General features: G+C 40.7%; 1 protein-coding gene across 4 annotated transcripts in view; it reads left to right on the top strand.

Annotated features, from left to right (window-relative positions):
* The window catches only part of ARHGAP6 (Rho GTPase activating protein 6), a 203094-nt gene extending 183501 nt beyond the window's left edge, over positions 1–19593 (top strand). For all 4 annotated transcript variants that reach the window (XM_060273488.1, XM_035116652.2, XM_035116653.2 and 1 more), the window contains exons 11-13: positions 800–1065; positions 2149–2229; positions 3679–19593. In XM_060273488.1, coding sequence (XP_060129471.1) covers positions 800–1065; positions 2149–2229; positions 3679–4391 — 1060 coding nt within the window. In that variant the 3' untranslated portion in view covers positions 4392–19593. The remainder of the gene's footprint in view (positions 1–799; positions 1066–2148; positions 2230–3678) is intronic.
* Positions 19594–20623: the final 1030 nt, after the last annotated feature.

Genomic DNA, 20623 nt, shown 5'->3' with positions numbered 1-20623 from the left:
TACAGCTGTGTTGGGCATTATGTAATATTGCTTGCTACTAACACTACTGGAATGACCACCTATTTCTGGATTGCCCACCCACTTACATACCTGGATTTGCAAGGATGAATTTTCTATTCTTCGTCAGTATACTAATATAACTCACCAAAAAAACTGACGGTGAAAGCTTTCTTGTTAAATCTCTTGTAAAGCAGGCAGTGTCCATCTTAAGCTTTTATCAGGGATTCTTTTTATAAGAAGGACAAAGCTTATTCAAGGTAAGGTAAGAATTTATGTAACTTGGAAGTTTGTTGTATAGTATTTCCATGAATGTTTCCCTTCGTCCCACCCTCCACATTTCTTGCGTTATGTCACTTTATTAGACATCTCCTACATAATAATTTACCAAATTTTATATTACTTTCCAAAAGTGAAAAAAAACAACTATTACACATACATAATAACCCTTTTGTGTCAGGGAACCTTTCTTATCCTTTGATTTAAAAAAATCACATTGTAGAGAAAACCTTCAGTGTTAACACAAGAAGTGAGTTCTGTTTAAATTATAGTTTCACCTGACATATTCTGCTGTTGTTGTTTTCTTGAAACATCTGTTGTTGTCTTCTTGAAACATCTATTGATTTGTTTTGGATATATTGTGGTGGTGTGTTTTTTACTTGTGTGGTGTAGAAAACAGTCTCCATTGTTACAGAAGCATTTTCATCCCAGTATCGGTGGACCTGCTTTGCACGCTTGTTGTTGAAATGCACCATTGATTTACCTGGGCTGAACTTTCTGTTTTTGTGTCAAACTTTATCAGAATCCCTGAAATGCTCCAGTCAGAAGGTTCATTCTCCATGGAAGGCAGACATCCATCCATAGACTCAAATAGAGCCTCGAGTGGTGACATCTCGCCTTATGACAACAACTCCCCGGTGCTCTCCGAAAGGTCTCTTTTGGCAATGCAAGACGATATGGCCCTCACTTCCGATTCAAAGTTATTCAAAGTACCAGAACAATGTACAGTGATCAGCAGTTTGCACCCCAAATCAAGAGAGAATTCCCTTGGATCGTGGTTTGGAAAAGGTATGCTCAGCACAAAAGCTAGATGAAATTTCCCAGTTTCAAATTGCACTGTGATGTTATTGCTGTGTATTACATATTTTAAAATTGTTCTAGGCTGTCTTTTTTTTTGGGGGGGGGGGAAGCTCTCTGAAGGAAATACACATAAAAAGAATAAAACACAGTTCCAAAAATTGCAACCAACTGAAAGCAGTAGTAAAGATATTTCAAAAGCCACGTTTGTACAAAATTCATTTCAACATTTATAAGAAGTAATTGAAAACCTTCAGCAATATAACACATCAAAAAGTTATATCCATATGACCTCTTAATTAAAAGTGGGTCAGAATGAATTGTTTTTGAGGTTGCTCTGTGGCAGGGGGCAGTGCGGGATATATGCTCCATGATATATATGGCAAGTTCCAAGAATCTTATTTGGTCCTGTATTATCTGCTGTTAAATCTCCGTGCAATTTTCTCTGGTCTCTGGATACTAAACATGATTGACAGTACATTTCCCTCCAGTTATTTGGAAAGAAAGTTCTTCAAAGTGTTCCAGCATGCTGTTTCTGAAAACCAACTCAGTCCTGTTTTGAGTTTTTCAATTAATTCACTCTAGAGAATGGAGCCAGCACTTTATTGTAGAGTAGATAAAGGTAAAGGGACCCCTGACCATCAGGTCCAGTCACGGACGACTCTGGGGTTGCAGCACTCATCTTGCTTTACTGGCCGAGGGAGCCAGCGTACAGCTTCTGGGTCATGTGGCCAGCATGACTAAGCTGCTTCTGGCAAACCAGAGCAGCACAGGGAAACAAAGTGCAAGTAGATAAATAAGTACATAGCGGTACTTATTTCAAACTGCTAGGTGGGCAGGAGCTGGGATACAGTTAAGCAAATAAAATAGTTTTTTCCCCAGCTGTTGAATAATGATCCACAGCTTGGTGCCAGGTAAAAAATCATGGGGTAAGTTCCATTGCTATGATACCGCTGCTGAACAGGTATTTCCCCTCTTTGCGCAAGGCTAAAAAATTCTCTGGGACCTTGCTACTATTTCCGTTGTTTGACTCTTACAGAATAATCTGCATTTATGTTTCTCCTCATTTTGCAGATGCTTCAGAAGACTATTTCGACATCTGGGGAACCTGGCATTCAACACTGAAAAGTGGTTCCAAAGATTTAGGAATGACAGGTATAAATTACCTTGCTTTTAAAGCATACTTGTATATGTTGCAAGATTTTGGACATTCACTTCAGAGTACTACATTACTCTGACGTCCTGAATCCCACTCATACAGTTATCAGTCTTGTTTCATTGTGAATTTTGGTGCCACGAGGGAGTCAGGTGTGCCCTTAACAGAAAATCTAGGATTCATTTTTAGTAGATTACTCTGGGTTTGGAATTGTGACAGGTTCCATTAAGGCTTAGATCACAGGAAGGAGCAGAGCAGGGAAGCAGAAGCCTGCCATTAGTGTTCTCTAGAGAGCAGGCAAGCGCAAGAAAAATAAAAAAAGATCCACTTTAACTGGGGGGTGGGGGGCAGGGGCGGGGAGAACCGGAAATTACTTCTCTCCTGGAATAGACTTGTGCCTTGTACTCTTGCTTTGTCTCCAAGGAAGAGTGATTCCTATCACCCTTCCTTTCCAGATTCTGGCTTTCTGTGTCCTTGATTGGGTGACTGCTCAAGGCTGTCACTGCTGTCTATAAGCTTCTGTGGCCTTATATGAACCCTGAACTTTGGATGACTTGCATACCCCCCCCCCCTTTCCATTCTGGACACAGCTTTTGGCTTCTCGGGTGAGGAGAGGTGTTTCTTGGGCAGCCTGAAGTAGACTGGAGGCAGTCCTAGATGGTTACTGTCAGGAGGTTACCGTGATAGTCATGCCTCTTGTGTGTTTGATTTAATACCTGGTAAGTGGAGGTTCTGTTTAGAAATTGGAGGTTCCATTTAGCTAATAGCTATCACTTGGCAGACATTTAGAAGATAGTTCGCCTTTTGTTTTTTAATGGCATCCAACCAGTGGATGCATGTATTATATGAAAAATTAATTTTCTTCTGACATTATTGCTAATCAGTTTCATCAGGTGGACCATGTGTTCTGGAAATAGGAATAAGAGAGAGAGATTTCTTCTGTCTTTTCAGACCTTTAAAAAAAGGGGGAAAAAGCTAGCACTTTAGGGTGCAACATTTTTTATTTTGACATTTCAAGCTGAGAACTATGTTTTCCTGAAAGCCCTAGATCAGGCATGTCAAACCTGCGGCCCTCCAGATGTTTTGGACTACAATTCCCATCTTCCCCAACCACTGGTCCTGCTAGCTAGGGATCATGGGAGTTGTAGGCCAAAACATCTGGAGGGCCGCAGGTTTGACATGCCTGCCCTAGATAGTCAAAATATTGTGGTGTGTTCCAATGCAAAGCAGACTACCCTTGACTATACTACCTTAGGGTAGCTTGCGCACATGAGCAAAGGTATGTGTATGAAAGTCACCTGTTTTATATTAGTAGGCTGCAGTCCTATCATAATATAATTGTGCATACGTTATGTAAGATCTTGGTGCCTGTGTTTTTGCTGCTGCTTAAATGTTGTGTCAAAAGTTACTATATGCTTTATTGACAAACCTTCTCCGTGGGCCTGTAGGGTCATATGGAGACATCTACGAGAGCAACTCACTGCGGCCAGGGCACTGCTCTCTTTCTCAAGGGAACCTGTCTCTGTCTTCACCTCAGTGGCAGGGGAGCGCCACAGAATTAGACAATGGAAAGCAAATTATACGAAGGAGTCAGACAACGACTGCCCTTCTGGAATGCCGCCCTCATCCTCCCCTTTCTCGGATTTGCAGCACCCCGCAAATGGAAGTTGGCCGGAGGAATTCCAGCCAGTCTGATTCGGAGCAGCATTTTCCTACGAGTAACGTACAGCACCTCGCGGAGCGTGACTCAGATGCCGCTTGTTTGCACAACGTAATAAACCCGTTGTACCCGAGGCAGGGCGAAGCACTTCGGAAAGATAGGCCTCCGCCGCCACCTTATCCTGACAAGGCAAAGCAGAGTTCTTCCTCGTGCCTTCAGCCAATGGTCTCTCCAACAGAACATCCGCTGTGGAGGCCCCAGAGGGCAGAATCCCGATCCAGGGCCACGGGAGCAAGAATAATGCCGCAAGTGCCTGAACAGTCTACCCTGTTTGAGGAGCAGCAGGACAAAACGGAGAGAGAGTGCTCCGCCACAGACAGTGAGCAGAACAGTAAAAATTTGTCAGAACCAGATTGGCATGACTGGCAAAGGGATCGGTGGCAGATCTGGGAGATTTTATCGCCTGATAATCCAGATGCTCTTCCTGAAACATTAGTATGAGTAGAAACCAGCACTTGCCATGCTTTTTTTTCCAGCTGAAGAAGTAAAGGTAATGGTGGACTGGATTCTAGCTTTTATAGCAAAACAAATGTCATTTAATTTAAAAAGAACAAGAACAACAACTATGTTCACTTTATAAAATAATTTTAATAGCATTGTGAAAAAAGAATGGTTTTGCAATCATCAAAGGAAGGGAAAATGACATGACAATTCCAGACCTAACCACTCTGTAAAATATAAGCTGTGTGTACATTAAAAACTACAGCCTTGGTGTTGCTAAGATGTATTTATGTATCTGCCATTCAGATGATTGTATATTCTGCAAAAGTTTTTTGGGTTTTTTTTTGGTACGGTAGTGTGTTCATATGCAGAAAACAAGCAACCTTAACTGCTTTTTAAAAAGAAAAGAAAAATATTTTAATCACTGCACTTATATTACCACAAGATGCATTGAGGCTCTCTTGAAGGTGCACAAGCTGGTTTCTGTGCTTTTAATTTAGCCTGTCTGTGGGAGACATATATTTTCACTGCCTACGAAAAACACTAATGTGGGATGAAACAGTTAAAAAGCCATATATTTTATAGTGAGCAAGTTAGAGAGTAAGCGTATGTACCATGTTATTTGCTTTCAAGCAAAAGAATCAAAAATTTGATGCAATATGGTAAAGATATATATTTAGACTCTTATTAGAAGGCAATTTAGTTAACCCTTCAGATGCAAGGCCGTGCCTACACCAAACAAAGGGAACTCAAATTCCTGCCTCCCATTCCAGATAAACTGCAATTTTATATACACAGTATATAATATATATTTATAAATATTATGGTTTTAAAGTAAACTGGAATCCAAATTTAATAATTGAAGTACTACTTTTCCTTTTAAAAAAAAGTTTTCCAAAGTATTATGGAAAAATCCTTGCATACCTTAAGGGACAAGTATTTACTGAATCCCATATATAGATTCCAGACTAAGTATGACCTTTTTACAGGCAGATTGTGCCAAAAATGCAATGTCATATTTGTTAAATGTTGATGTTCCTGCAAATAATAGCTAAACGGCAAGAATGTTTAGGGCCAGCAGGTGGCAATACGTTGCCATTTTTAAAGGCTTCCCCCCGTTTTAACAAGGGAAACATCTGCCCATGGCATTCTTATAAATATGATTGTCTTTAAGTTATATCTTGTGCCAAAAGGATGGAATAAAAGCCTACCAAAAATATGTTTCCATTTGTTGGGTTTGAAATAATGGTGTCAACACACTTGAGAAGGTATACCACAGTACAGTGTGTGCAAATATATTATTTGTTTTGCTACCATATGAGACCAAACCTTTTAAGGCAAACTGTAAGCAAGGGTGATTTTTGAAGTTCTCTCATTCTGTGGTATCTGGTATGGTTTACCGATGCATTAGGAATACTCAATTATTCCTAATTCCTAATACTCAATTATTCCTAACAAACAAACAAATTTGCAGGTTTTGTCCAGAGTATTGCATATGTGAAGTTAGTCGCACCCCCCTTTCTTTCTTTGGTTAAGTTCACTTTGTCTTCTCCTTTGCCAGTGTATCCATGCAAATTTGTAAATCAAGAGAGGACCGCATGCGTGATGGCATTTAGATTCTTTTCCTGATGCCTTTATCTAATTTGCAAGATCATTGGGCTAAAAACTGCAACCAACAAGCTGGACGTGATTGTACATACAGCTGTATTAAGATTCTCCTTGTGTGCATTTCTGAAAGACTACACGAAAAGGATATTGATGTATTCATACATATTGTCATATTTTTTTCTAGTATATTATCAATGCGTATCATTAACGTAGGGGAGAGTTGCAAACAAACTGAAAGGTGCAACACACTGGCAATACCCCAACTCTGAAAATTAATTTTAGAAATTCTGATTAAAAGCAGTATCATAGAGTGGTGGGATTCAGGGGAATGCACAAGAATTGTCGTAAAGCAATGAAATTGTGAAAGTCCATTTATCTATACAATAATTTTGATCCTGCCTGTAAAAATTAAATAATCATGGGGTCCGGGGGGAGGGGGAGGCTTATCACCAAATATAGCTAAAAAGACATTCATCTGAAAACAGAGCATTTAGACCCTCCTGCTTTCATTACTGGGTGGGGTGAGGAGCCTTGGGACGGGTGGGTCTTTGCTCTACCAGAGTCGGGGTGCATGGAGCTACACAACAGTACCTTCAAGTTTGTTATTCTCATTTGGGAAAATATCAACAGTCAATTTCCTAAGGTTATAAAACCAAGAAGAAGGGATTGTGAGGTCCGGAAAACATTTTGTCATGCAGAAAATAATGTATGTGTGCAGTGATTTTATAGGTTGGCTTCGTGAAGCAAAAACACAATGTTCACTTAATAAGAGTGGGGAAGGTAGCAATCGGGAAAAGGCATTTCAGAAATGGACAAGATGCTGCAGGAGTTCCTGCCATTCTTAGAAAGAAAGAAAGAAAGAAAGAAAGAAAGAAAGAAAGAAAGAAAGAAAGAAAGAAAGAAAGAAAGAAAGAAAGAAGTGCAGACTAAGTGTTCCACTAAGAATGATTTTTCCGAAGAACTCAGCCTTTCCAAATAGCTGAATAAATAACTGCAGCACCTCTGAAGTCTTAACTGCATGGACCTTAGTAATCCAGAACAGGGACCTCTCCTCTGAGAACTTCTGCTATATATCCCCTGGCTGGCTGTTCACATCTACTTGAGTTCATGTCAAGAGCACTGTGTGTCATGCAGAGGTTGGAAGCTTCATTAAAAAGAAAGAAAGAACTATTCTGGTTCAAGCTGTCCAAAAAGAAACTCAATTCCAGTTCACGTCCTTCCCTTTACAAATTCAACTAGTTTAGTTCAGTTCAAGTTGATCCAAATGATCCCTTGGCAAAAATAAGAAAAGAAAAGAAATCATTCAGAATGTTACAAGCTGCTGTGCTGAAGTAGAAAATGACTAATAAACTTCAATACATATAACACACACAGAGAGAAATCTGACTAGTTTAATTTGTTTTCCCCAACAATTATGATATTTAATCTTAAAGGCCCAAAGAATCTAAAGAGTTTTTTTAAAAAAGTATGTCAGAGAATGAACTTGAAGATAGACTAGAAACAGTCCAAAGTTTTGCCTAAACTAAAAGCAACCTTAGTATACATTCAGTTCACCCAGCAATTATGGAAACTACTTTCAGGTGTGGGGCACTAGCTGCACTGTGCATTTAAAGGAGTATTATACCAATTTAACAATTTTCAGAATGGTTTAGCAATCAATCTCTCTTCCCAGGGAACTCTGGGAATTGTAGCTCTGTGAGGGAAATATAGGGGTCTTGGAACAGCTCTCAGCATCCTTAAACAAACTACAGTTCCCATGAATCTTTGGGGGAATCCATGGCTATTTAAAGTGTTTTTAAATGTGTAGTGTGGATGGGGTCAGGTTCAGAGATTTTTGTGGTGAATGTTGTTGACTTGAACTGGTTCATTCTGAGCACAGGTATGTGGTATTACTTGATTAAGTTACTATTTTTTATTCCCCCCCCCAAAAAAAAACCACCCCATTCTTCCAGGATAGAGATCTGGCTGAATCAAGAGCCATCATCAGTTTAGGGTGTATGAATTAGATTTGAAATAGCCATGATTATGTGTACTGTGAATGTACCAGGTAAACTCACCTTTAGTACTACTGTGCCTGATGATAGTCTTCCAAAGCAACTATTATATTCTGAACTTAAAAATGGAAAGTGTAATGCTGGTGGTCAACAAAAGAGGTTTAAAGACTGTCTCAAGGCAAATCTAAAAAATGTAGTATAAACACTGACAACTGGGAATCACTGGCCTGCGAGCGCTCCAGTTTACCAAAGGTGTCATGGGCTTTGAAGGCACTCGAACTCAGAACGCAAGGGAGAAATGTGCTAAGAGGAAGGCACGCTTGGCAAATCCACACCATGATCAACTCCCGCCCAGAAACCAATGTCCCCATTGTGGAAGGACATGTGGGTCCAGAATTGGCCTCCACAGTCACTTACGGACTCATTGTTAAAATCGTGTTTATAGAAGACAATCTTACTCGGCTACAAGAGATCGCCAAAGAATACTTTGGGTAACAGAAACTTCAGTTGTTAGTGTTTGCCTAGATCAAGTAGTCAACAAGCTTGCTGAAGATAAATACTGTGAAATGTTCATTATTTGAGGACAACTTTTATTATAAACTGCTCACTGGGTACAATAAATGCACTTTTAAAGTATGTATTTTGTATGTGTGTTGTATGAAAAATCAAAACTAATACATGAAATTGCATTAACAGGACTAAACACATTGTCTTCAACTTTGTCTTTTCCCCCCTCAATGAGTCTCAGCTGTACTTAGGTCTCAAAAGAAGAATATTAACCTCTCTCAATGAATGGTGGATCTGCTTGCTGTTTGTAAATGGGTGGCCAATAATGTAGTTTGAAGCTTGTTGGCTGTATTGATTTAGTCCTCTCATTCTGCATGGATACAAAGGACTGTGGAAAGTTGCACACAGATCAGTCAAGATGTGTGGCCATGAATAGCCTTGTGTTAGACCAGAGGTTACATTCGCAACTTCACCGGAACTTAAAATAAATTTGTGCCATTTGTACATTTAATGCTCTTGTCTGTTATTCTCCTTCCAGGGACTTGTTATTGTGATGGCAAAGCCACGTCTAAGTTTTGTTTTGTTTTGTTTTTTGCCAGCGCATGAAATTCTAGGAGTTTCACAGTGTTTGTCATACATTTATTTTAAAATCAACTGGAAATGAGTACTCTCTCAGCTCTGCTCTGAAATACTGTGAGAAACTGTTGAGTCCACAGAATATTTGTCATGTAGCCAAGGATCTCATCTACTGAATACCTTGTGGTTGGCTATAATCGGAAATGACATTTTTTGAAGGAAGTGTTGTTGGAACTAAAGCATTCTGTTTGAAGTATGTTCACTTGCACTATTGCCAGAGAGATTCAAATATGGCCACTAGGAGGCTGTCTTACCTCACAATACGCTAGATGTGTTTCTGTGTTCCAAGCCACAGATAAATAAATGTGTAGACAAGAATGATCACATCTTATGAAAACTAACAGACTGGGTGAATCTATATGGCCTCATAGAAAAGCCATGGACATATATTCAAGATTGGCCACTGATTTAAATAACCTAGGTTGATTACCTCTTAATTCACTTAAGAGTTTTCAGACCTTCATTAATACCAGTAATTTTGAATATGAGTTCTGTGTTACGGGGCTGAAGAGAAAGAAGCTATTCAAGCTGCTAACAGTGGGCATTTAGGGACTATATTCAGAAAATGAACAGTGGAAATTCTATTTAGTTATAGAAGGAGTTGTTGGCATCCGTCTGTGTCGGGAGACAGTGGAGACAGTGTGGCTTTGGGTGTGAAGTCAAACTAGGAAGACCAATACAGGAGAGACATGTTTTGTTGCAGCTGGGGCAGATGAAGGCGTCTGGTTGCACCATGGCGTTTCTCCTCCCAGTGGTTATTCCTCCTCTGGTCACACGACTTGACTGTCTGTCTCCAGGCACTCCAGTCATCTGCAAGGGATTCCCACATGACGGGGTTGTCATGTTTGAAGGCATCTTTTTAAATGGGGTAGAGTGTCTTCTTTTAATAAGGCACGGACCCTGTCCCCAGGCTTCACATTTCAAAGGGCATAAGAGAGATGGAGGGGACAGGCAGATGTGATAGGATTGTTCTGAAAATAGCTACCAGGACAAGAGGTGCATTGTAAACAGACATTTATGTGCAGTGTTACCTCGGGTTACAAACACTTCGTGTTACAGGCTCCGCTAACCCAGAAGTAGTACCTCGGGTTAAGAAGTTTACCTCAGGATGAGAACAGAAATCGCACGGCAGCAGTGGGAGGCCCAATTAGCTAAAGTGGTACCTCAGGTTAAGAACGGTTTCAGGTTAAGAATGGACCTCCGGAACGAATTAAGTTTGTAACCAGAGGTACCACTCTATTTATTATGGCCAGGCTGAATTCCCACTGGTCTTACTGGGATGGAGTGGCCTTTGTGTCTTCCTTCCTCCCATATCTTGTACAACAGTCATGTGGCAATTGACAGTCAGAGCCCAGTGATGCCTTCCCTCCCACTCCCCCTGTTTTTATGTCAAGCCATAGCAGAATGCCAGATTACCATGAAACATGTGTTCAACAACAATTTGTTTTTTCAGTGTTCTACCTTCTGCCTGTTTTATTTACAAAACTCAGCAGATAAATTTAATTAACTTAATTAAATCAATGCAAAATCATGGTGGACCCAAGCTGCATTTGGTAATACCTCATATGCTGCAAAAATAGCTACTGCAAGTCATGCTTTTTAAGGGAAAGGTGGGTGAGTGTAACAGGCACATCAGGAAAATTAGCTTCAGCTGTGCTCTCAGGCTACAGGGAAGCTAAGTCTCATTTTTCTTAGCAGATGATTTAGGACTGTGCTGATAGCTGTTTTTCGTCGGATGGCCTCTTTATTTACAGCTCCAATCCAAAGCATGTTTACCAGGAGGTAAATTTTATTTAACTTTAATGACTGAAATCATGTAGGATTGGGCATAAAATAAGAACAGTGGGGAATATCAGTATCCCTTCCCCTTTTATAGTCCTTTGTGTATCCTCCAGATAGTCTCTAAACTTTACTAAAGCTGATTTTTGGGACACACGGAGGGGGAGGAAATTTATCCTGCTGGTGGATGTACTCCATTGGCTTTCACCCAGGTATAAACGTTTTGCTAAATTTGATAAAACCTGAGCCAGTAGTATGAAGCTATTCCCGGTGTCTGTAAGCGTGAGCAAAGAGACTTCAGTGAGATGGAACCCAGCATCGCAGCAAGGTTTTTTTAAAGGCCTGATGTTATATTCAAAATGAAAATGATTTGCAGACAGTGTGTGCTTTTAAGAATATTTATTTTTCTGCTACTCAGAGTAGTGATGTTAGTCTGCTGCAGCAAAACAGTTTTGTGGCACCTGAACAAAGAGACTGGGAGTATAAGACTATCAGTGGCTATCAGCCATGATGGCTTTACTCTTGTCTCCATAGTCACAAGCCGTATGCTCCTGAATAGCAGTTTCTGGAAACTTTAGCAGGGGAGAATTGCACTCAGCCCCTGGTGCTATGTAGGGAGAGTATCTGCAGGAACACAAACTTCTAATTTTGATTTGTGTGTCCTGCCTTGTGGATAGGTTTTATTGGCTTGGCATCCTTATGTTACTGGCAGGCACAGAAACCAAATTGCTCTTTGAAAATCTCATGGAAGCATATGATTCCCTTGTTTCCTTCCAAAGCAGGCTTGATGCTGTGAATCAAGATAACTGAGCGAATCCTCAATTTAGTCATGCAGGCAAATTGATTATGGAAATTGGAAGAGAAATAGTAAACAGAATTTGGTGTGACAATAACACGTTGTGATCCAATGTCTCCAGAATGCTTTTCTCCACAAAGAACAATCCTTTAGCGGCCTCGTCTGTCAGTCACCTTGCCACTCAAATGCTATTCATGCCTGGAGGCAAAAAAGTTCTTAAACTGCGGAACTGTTCTCTTCAAATTACCTCAGCCAGAGAGCTATATAGAATGGTTTGGTCTATAGGGTTTTAAAAAACAAACAAACATTGATTTGGTTCCAGGGGGGTGTTGCATTTTCATAAATGTGTCATTTGTAAAGGAGCATCCTATAGTTTCTTCCTATTGCCCTCCATGACTTCTGGATAAATACATATTGAAACAAAATTCATATAAGCTGTATTTATAAGTATATTAGAAAGCATATTTTCACTTAATATGCACTATTTATTTCATATCCTTTATGTAAGGAGTGTTCTTAGCTTTTATATGAAAGGCTTCTTGCGAACTTATGCTCCCTTTTATTTTCATTTAGAGTAGAACACATGATCTGCATGCCTAGAACCCCCAAGTTCTGTTCCTGACATCTTCAGGTAAGAAGAGGACTACCAGTCAGTGTAGACAATACTTAGCTAAATGGGAGAATAATCTGCCTCTCTGTATAGGACACTTTTCTGTGGTTGTAATCCCTGTCGCTCTGTCACTGTTCTGTGTGACTTGTTGCCAGTGACTAGCTGTGTTAGGTTGGAAGTCTGCCTGTAAGCAAAGGCCAGCCTATATCACTCAAGGCATCTGAGAGGAATTATCAGGATGAGCTGTAAATCTTTGATTATAATTTGGAATATTTCCTGTTGAGTAAACTTTGTTTGAATGATACCTTTGTTCATTTCTTAAGAGGTATGCAGAACATATTCTGTTCATATAGCAAAAATCCAAACTTATTTAAAAGTGCTGGTCTTTACCAACAAAGCCTTTCACAATACCTCATGGACGAGCTTTACCTCAGTCATACATGCCTACCCAGGCCCTCAAGTTATCATCAAAGGCCATCTCCTCTAGGAGAATTCCAAAGGGTAGCAACATATTCCAAAATATGTGGAACGGTCTTCCCAGAGAAACTTGCTTAGTGCCAACGCTAACAGATGAAAACTTTTTTGCAACTATTCCAGATGATATTTTCGTTGTGTGTGGAGAGGGTACTTTCATTTATTAATTAGTGGCCATTCACTTTTAGTTTGTCATTGATTTTAAACGCTGTATTTGCATGAATTTTATTGCTGTTAATTTCCTTGAGACAGCTGTGACAGGTAAATCAAATACATAAATAATACTACAGTATCTCTCTTTTAACAGTGGCCACTCAGACATGCCTGCTGGGAAGTGAGAGCATTTCGTTCTCTGCACCTAGTATTCAGAGTATGTTGCTGCTATGAATGTAAAGGTTCTCTGTCGCTGTTGTGGCTTATAGCCTCTGAAAGGCCTATCCATCATGAATTTCCTAATACTTTTCATAGCATTCTAATCAAGCGGCCATCATTGTGTGTTGATATTCATTCCTTAATTATGTGTTTTGTCCGGGGCAGGGAAGGATGCTTCCACTGATATTCAGTTTTGTTGGATAACCCCAGTTCTAGTGTTCTGAGGGACGTTAATGGCTTCACAATGTTCATAGCTTTATTGACCTCAGTGATATCCGCTTCATTTTTTAAAACTCAGTAATAGCTGAGTGATAGTTATTTCACATCCTTGGGAATGTTGTTGTTTTTAAATTATTGCTCTGATTCGAACACCCTCTGTTGCAGCTGCAAGTGACGTCTGCTTGACAAAGTTATCACCAAGTGACGATATGCAGAGACTGTCAGGCTTATGGTGTCAGCCCTCCTAACACTATACAGCCATTCATTCTTTATAACGTGATGGAGCTGGAAAAGAATGCTGTCGGGGCACTTGCCAATACTTGTCAAAGGTGTTGCATATCACGACAGATCATGTTTGGTATCATGCCTCCGTGAAATAAGAATCCAGTTTAAACTCTGCTTTTATAGTGTAAAAATCACATTTCTCTTTATAAATAATTATTTGGCTTGTGGGGCAGGAAGTAGCTGTGTGTGGTGAAGTAGCTGTAGAAACCTGGATGTCTGCCTCCTGATATCCTATTCCTGAAGAATATGTAAGCAAGGATTTAGCTTTGTAACCAATAGCAACTTCTCCCCATGTAATTATTTATACACGCTGTAAAGAAATAGCTTGATTATAGCTTGGGAATAAGTAAGTGTCACAACTCCAAAACACTCTGCTTGCAGTGTGGATAAGAAATAATAAAGCTGATTCCCGAGTCGAAGTAGTCCCTGAATATTAACTACTTCAGTGTTTCTCAACCTTTTTTGGGCCAAGGCACACTTGTTCCAGGAAAAAAATCACGAGGCACACCACCATTAAAAAAGTTAAAAAATTTTAACTCTGTGCCGCCCTATATTGACTATATAATTATGACTGTAAGAAACACTTGCCAATTGCTGTGTTGGTTGCAATCTCCTGTAATAAGGCTTCACAAGCCGCTGATTTCTCTGCCAGCACAATCCTTTGCTCAGCAAGTTTCAGGTTGAGCTCATCCAGCCAGCTTCTTTAAGTTTGTCTAAAACCACCCTCCCGTGGTGGTGGCTGTTGAGAGCTGCGCTCGCTCCGCGTCGTGACCCAGCCGGCTTCCTTTCCGGCGGGTCAGTGTTGGTTATTGGCGGCCGCCAGGCACGTGACAATGCAAATCGCCCTTCTCGTCGCCGCACGTCGCGGCACACCAGCCAGCGTCTAGTGTGCCGCGGAACAGCGGTTGAGAAACACTGAACTACTTACTTTCCCACCAATGTGCGAGGAGGTATTGGCTCTGTTTGTCTGTTGTTTAGATCCAGATTCTGGAATGTGTCCCTTTTATCCACTCTTAATTTGTGCAAGAGTTGTAATAGAATTGCTTCTAGTTTTGTACTGTTAGATTTTTTTTTATAGAAACATGAGTTGCTCATATAAATTGGTGAACGCTAAGATTAAGATACCAGATGTAGAAGTATTAATATTTTGCTGGATGCATCAACTTTTTTTTAAAAAAAAAATAGCCTACCTATATTTTTATTTATTTACACAATTTATATCCTATTGACCAAAATTCATTAAAAAATTTAAAACAATAAAATAAGGAATGCAAAGTAATATGGCAAGCCAAAATGGCAATAGTCCAATCAAAGAACCAGTTAATCTCAAAACAGTTTATAATTAAAGATGCTAAAATTAGCCAATCTCAAAAGCCCTCAAGGATAGGAGTTTTTTCCTAGTGCCTCAAATGTATCAAGATCATCTGCCCAGCCTTTCTGTGGTAGGGCTTTCCAAAGGTGAGAAGCACAACACACTCCTTTTATTGTTAAAAGTTGAGCCTCCAACACCCCCCTGCTTTGTAGCCGAATCACTGCAGATATGTTTTTTTAAGAATGCTCACATCCATTTAGCCCCCAAGGCTAAATCATTGGAATGCCTAATGGGGAAGTGTGGGCAAAACCTAAGACTGAGAAAGCAAAATAACAGCATGTGCAGGTGAGCACTGTGTTGTACTTGATGAGAACATGGCTATTGTGTCAATAAAAGGATTCCATTTATGTGATAATGTGGGCTGGCCATAGATTTCATAGCCTTCAACTTTCAGGTAAAACAGCAATTGAAATAATGATATTTATAATGAAACTGAAGGCATCTGAAGGCAGCCCCGTGTAGGGAAGTTTTTAATGTTTGATGTTTTGCTGTTTAATTTGTTGGAAGCCGCCCAGTGTGGCTGGGGCAACCCAGTCAGATGGGTGGCATTTAATTAATACATTATTATTATTATTATTAATTGAGATTTTGTTCTCCCTGTCCTTTGAAATGTTTGTGAGCAAATACTGCTCTTCGACTTATATTTGACATTTATGCCAGGGCTCTGCTTCCCCTTGTCCCATGTCTTCAACGTGTGCTCATGAACTCCTCTTCTATGAGGTCAGATTTCCCAATTTTTGAGGGATAAACACAGCAGTGTGGGTTCCTTTAAAAAGGAAACCGCACACATACACAAGATTTCACATTTCTTGCCAAAATACGTGCAAGAAGCGAACCATTCCTCAGAGGGAATATTGTTGATGCTGGCATCTTTCCTTCCCTCTCCTCATCTATCCTGGAGAATTGCGCCTGTCGTCATGACAATGGACCATGGTCTTCAACTTTGTTTAGCACTGAAAGGAAACTGTATATGAGAAATTCTGCATTGCTCTTTAAATATTTCCATTCTGGTGTGTTTGTGGCTCAGTTCTGCTGTCATCCAAATGAGAGGCATCACTGAAACTTATCCAAGGCACATTTGTATCTGCTGTTCCCTTCTCTTTTTTCAGCCCTGTACTTTTCATGGCACCTGAATAAACATTTGCAAATATTTATCATTTTTTACCTCACCATTGTGCACTTGAGACATTTCCCACAACTCCCCTATGTAAAATAGAGAGCACGTGCCTCCTTTTTAATATAAATATGCAACTAATGTGCCCCATGTCACCACTGACATCTGTTATATGTAAAGTAGGCATTATATTGCTCACAGATCAGTCACTTTGTATCAGCACATGTTTGCATGGTGATCTAAACTTTGCAATTTATGTAGATAGAAAGCAGGGTCTTTTTCAGTATCGCATATGGTAATATCAACCCCATGGGTGGCAGTCAGCTGTGTTTTCCTTGAAGTAGACCCACTGGAATTGGTGGACCTATTTTGGTCGTGTTCATTAATTTCAGCAAGTGAACTCTGAGTAAAACTTCGTTGAATACCACCCTATACTTAGAACTGAATGGCTTACATTTGTTTTGTTCTGTTCTGTTGTTGTTGTTTAGTCGTTTAGTCGTGTCCGACTCTTCATGACCCCATGGACCAGAGCACGCCAGGCACTCCTGTCTTCCACTGCCTCCCGCAGTTTGGTCAAACTCATGTTGGTAGCTTCAAGAACACTGTCCAACCATCTTGTCCTCTGTCGTCCCCTTCTCCTAGTGCCCTCCAACTTTTCCAACATCAGGGTCTTTTCCAGGGAGTCTTCTCTTCTCATGAGGTGGCCAAAGTACTGGAGCCTCAGCTTCAGGATCTGTCCTTCCAGTGAGCACTCGGGGCTGATTTCCTTCAGAATGGATAGGTTTGATCATCTTGCAGTCGATGGGACTCTCAAGAGTCTCCTCCAGCACCATAATTCAAAAGCATCAATTCTTCGGCGATCAGCCTTCTTTATAGTCCAGCTCTCACTTCCATACATCACTATACTGGGAAAACCATGGCTTTAACTATACAGACCTTTGTCGGCAAGGTGATGTCTCTGCTTTTTAAGTTGCTGTCTAGGTTTGTCATTGCTTTTGTCCCAAGAAGCAGGCGTCTTTTAATTTTGTGACTGCTGTCACCATCTGCAGTGATCAAGGAGCCCAAGAAAGTAAAATCTCTCACTGCCTCCATTTCTTCCCCTTCTATTTGTCAGGTGGTGACGGGACCAGTGGCCACGATCTTGGTTTTTTTGATGTTGAGCTTATTCTGTAGACCTTGTTAAAATGAAATGGGCTGGTGGCCCAAATTCACCACCCAGCAGTTGACAATAGGACATTATGGGGGAAGGGAAGGGGTTTTTTTCCAGCCGGAACTCACCAGAACTCAGTTCCAGCACCTCTCAGGTGGGCACCATTGCCATTCTAAGAGAACAAGGGAGGCATTCATGGTGAGTTCTAGCACCTCTTTTTCTAGAAAAGGGAAAGGGGGAAGTTGAAATACACCTTTAGCCATTGATTCTTTTTCAATGATATACTTACAGTGAGGAAGGTGACTCTAGTTCTAGCAAGGTAATCTGTTCTTAAATGGGTAAATTCTACATAAACACCTTGCAATCTAGGCTCCTCGCCACTGAAGCCACCTGGCTTTAAGTGACTGCAGTGGTTCCAGGAGTATCTCAGACTACTTGTTTATTCAGGAGGTGTGTGGCTCCATCAGGAACAAGCAGAAACCACCCCCTAGTAGTCCCTCCATTTTGTCAAGCCTCAACTTCATTTTATTGGATATCACCCAGCCCATTGCTGCCTCCAGGCATCCATCTTGTCATCTCAAGCACATGGATGTTCAAGATTGTGTGATTTAGTTCTGGCATCAACATCCTGGAATGTGTCTAGCACAGGCTTATGAACAAACCATGTGATTTGGCTGATCCCACAGTTGTCAAAGCTGTAATGTAGAGCTCTGATTATACAGACTTTTGTTTAGTAGTAGTGATCATATTGCCCTGGGTCACATTGCCATGAGGCTTCAAACATACCTGCTTGTGGGCACGCATGGCACCAAAATGTGATGCTACAGATGATTGCCTGGGAGCTGCCATCCAGTTTGAAATTTCTGTCCCGCTCACCACGGCACATTCCCTGAGTATTACCACATTATCTCACTTGGTTGGCCTTTCTAAAACTGAGATTATTACACTAACAAAAAACACACAACCGTCAGAAAAACCACATGATATCTCACAGCCTTCGTGTTAATTCTGATTTTGTAATTTCTGCTGTCTATATCTTGCTGGGTGCTTAGATGCCAGAACAGAGGAATAATATCACAGTGGAGGATTTGCTCTAACTGGTATGTGGCATTTCTGTGTGTGACAAGGATTATGGTTTAAACAACTGCTTGCCTTAGAGGCACTGAATCACTATTGTGTGGCTTTTTTTCTGCTTCTGATAAGGATTACAATTTAAGCCACTGCATGCCTTGGAGGCACCAATTCACTATATGTGGTTGTCATTCCTCTGCTCCTTTCCATCCTTCAGTTTTCCCGCCAAACTTTATAAAGATTGATTCAGAAAACACCCCACAGCCCATATAAACCATCAACTCCCTTGAAAAAATCTTTTAGAACATCCAACCTAACAATATGCAGCTTCATAATGAGCACAGCTAGGTTTTCGTTATCACAGGAATTTATCAAAGTCAGTATTTTTATTTTTCTGTACCCAGACCTGCCTGTCCTAGTTTCCTCTCAAAAAAGCCATGCTTCTTCCATTTGATGACTGTATAGTATAGGCCAGTGTTCAGATTTTTCAGCATTGTGCAGAGTTCCCTATGCAAATATTTAAAAATTAACCTGAAGTATGTGGCCCATACCCCACCAGGCTCGTGGTATGTGGCATACATTCTTCAGACTATTTTGGTGGTGAATAAATGCCGTGGAATGCACCCAACTCAGAAGGGAAGAGGAGAAAAGAACAGGCAGCTTATCCAATACATTAAATGTGAAGGATGGAGATTTTAAAAAATACTGTAGTAGCTTTTGAAATGATGCATTAATTCCTAAGGTATCTCCAAATAAGTTAGACTTTCTAAAGCTGCCAAAAATGATTAAGCAGTGGCACTATAAATTGTGCAATGGAGCTATGAAGTGGATCCAAGAGTGTGCACATTTCTGAACATGTGCCTGTCTTTTAAAAAAATAATAATCGCAACTGCCTTGCAAAACTTCATTAAAAGGGATACATTTGGCAATTAGAAATAATAGCTTTTCGAAGGAGGAAAGTTGCTGGGTTGCATGTACTGGTTCCCACTGATTTCTTTTTCGAAACCTATTGCTCCTGGTTACCAAAGTGCAGTATTGTAATTCATTCAAGCTCTGTTTAGGGACGCATTCTTCATTCATCAAGATCTCTGTGAATAGCTGGCTATGTGCATTTGTTCGCAAGCCCTTTTGGGATCCAAGCCTAAGGGACGTGAGGAAGCAATTTCGTGGGTTTTTCACTACCTCCCCGGCTCTGCACGGATCCTCAAACAATCCTGTGAGGGACAGGGGATATCGCGAAGTCCCTCCCCTCCTGAGTTCAAGCCCATCCCCGAGCACAGGGGAAAGCAGAGAGAGTTCCGATTCCAGTGGGGAAGCAGGAAGTCGTGTCCGAGGCTCAGGCAAGGTAGCGGAGCCAGGGTCTCAGGTGGAACAGGAAGGGGCAAATAAGGGGGGGAGACCCATCCGCCCAACTCCGGAATTGCGCAGAAAGAGGAGAGGAAAGAGGATGGGTCTACCGAGGCTTTTGTGTTGGAGAAAGACGCGCCAAAAGCCATTCGGAGGTTCTGAACCCGACTGAACACATAGCTCCGTGTATATAGCAATGACTTCAGCACTGTAAATACACAGCACCAATAAAAGAATAAAATGCAGAGCTGTGTAGAGTCGTTACTCTGAAGTAGCCCGCTCCGGCCACTGTGACAAATCCCTTGTTTGGCTCTGTGAACTTGCCTTGCCTCAGCAATGCAGTGAAGTTAAAGCATAGCAAAAAACAAAACAAAACCCAACCCTAATCCTAAACAATCTTCTGTTTAAATTCCATTGATACCAATTGCATTTATTTAAGGTTACAGTTAAAATTTTAGATGGTGGGACTACCCTTGACTTTTTGGGACACCTGAATTGCAAAGATAAAGTGAGCAAATAGAGAAGGCCGAGTCTAACCCATTCTTAAAACAAAATAAAAAAAGTCCTTCAGTAGCACCTTAAAGACCAACTAAGTTTTTATTTTGGTATGAGCTTTCGTGTGCATGCACACTTCTTCAGATACCATTCTTAAAATGAACACATGAATTAAAATTATGCATCCAGTCATTCTGAGTTCTGCAGTGAGAGAAGCTGGATTCTGTGACATAATTAGAGAAACTGAGCTATGTATAAATTAATTGGCATAATTCTGTGGTGTTGAGGGTAGTGGGGTTTTTTTGCATTGTTTCTTCTAGGTTTGCTAGCCAAGGGAGGGGCCCCAAACCAAGGCCCCAAAGCTCTATTCTTAATCACTGAAATCTTTATTCAGCCATCACCT

This window comes from Zootoca vivipara, chromosome 4 (assembly GCF_963506605.1).
Source record: "Zootoca vivipara chromosome 4, rZooViv1.1, whole genome shotgun sequence".
Classification (NCBI taxonomy): domain Eukaryota; kingdom Metazoa; phylum Chordata; class Lepidosauria; order Squamata; family Lacertidae; genus Zootoca; species Zootoca vivipara.
This window is presented reverse-complemented; position numbering and strand designations above follow the sequence as displayed.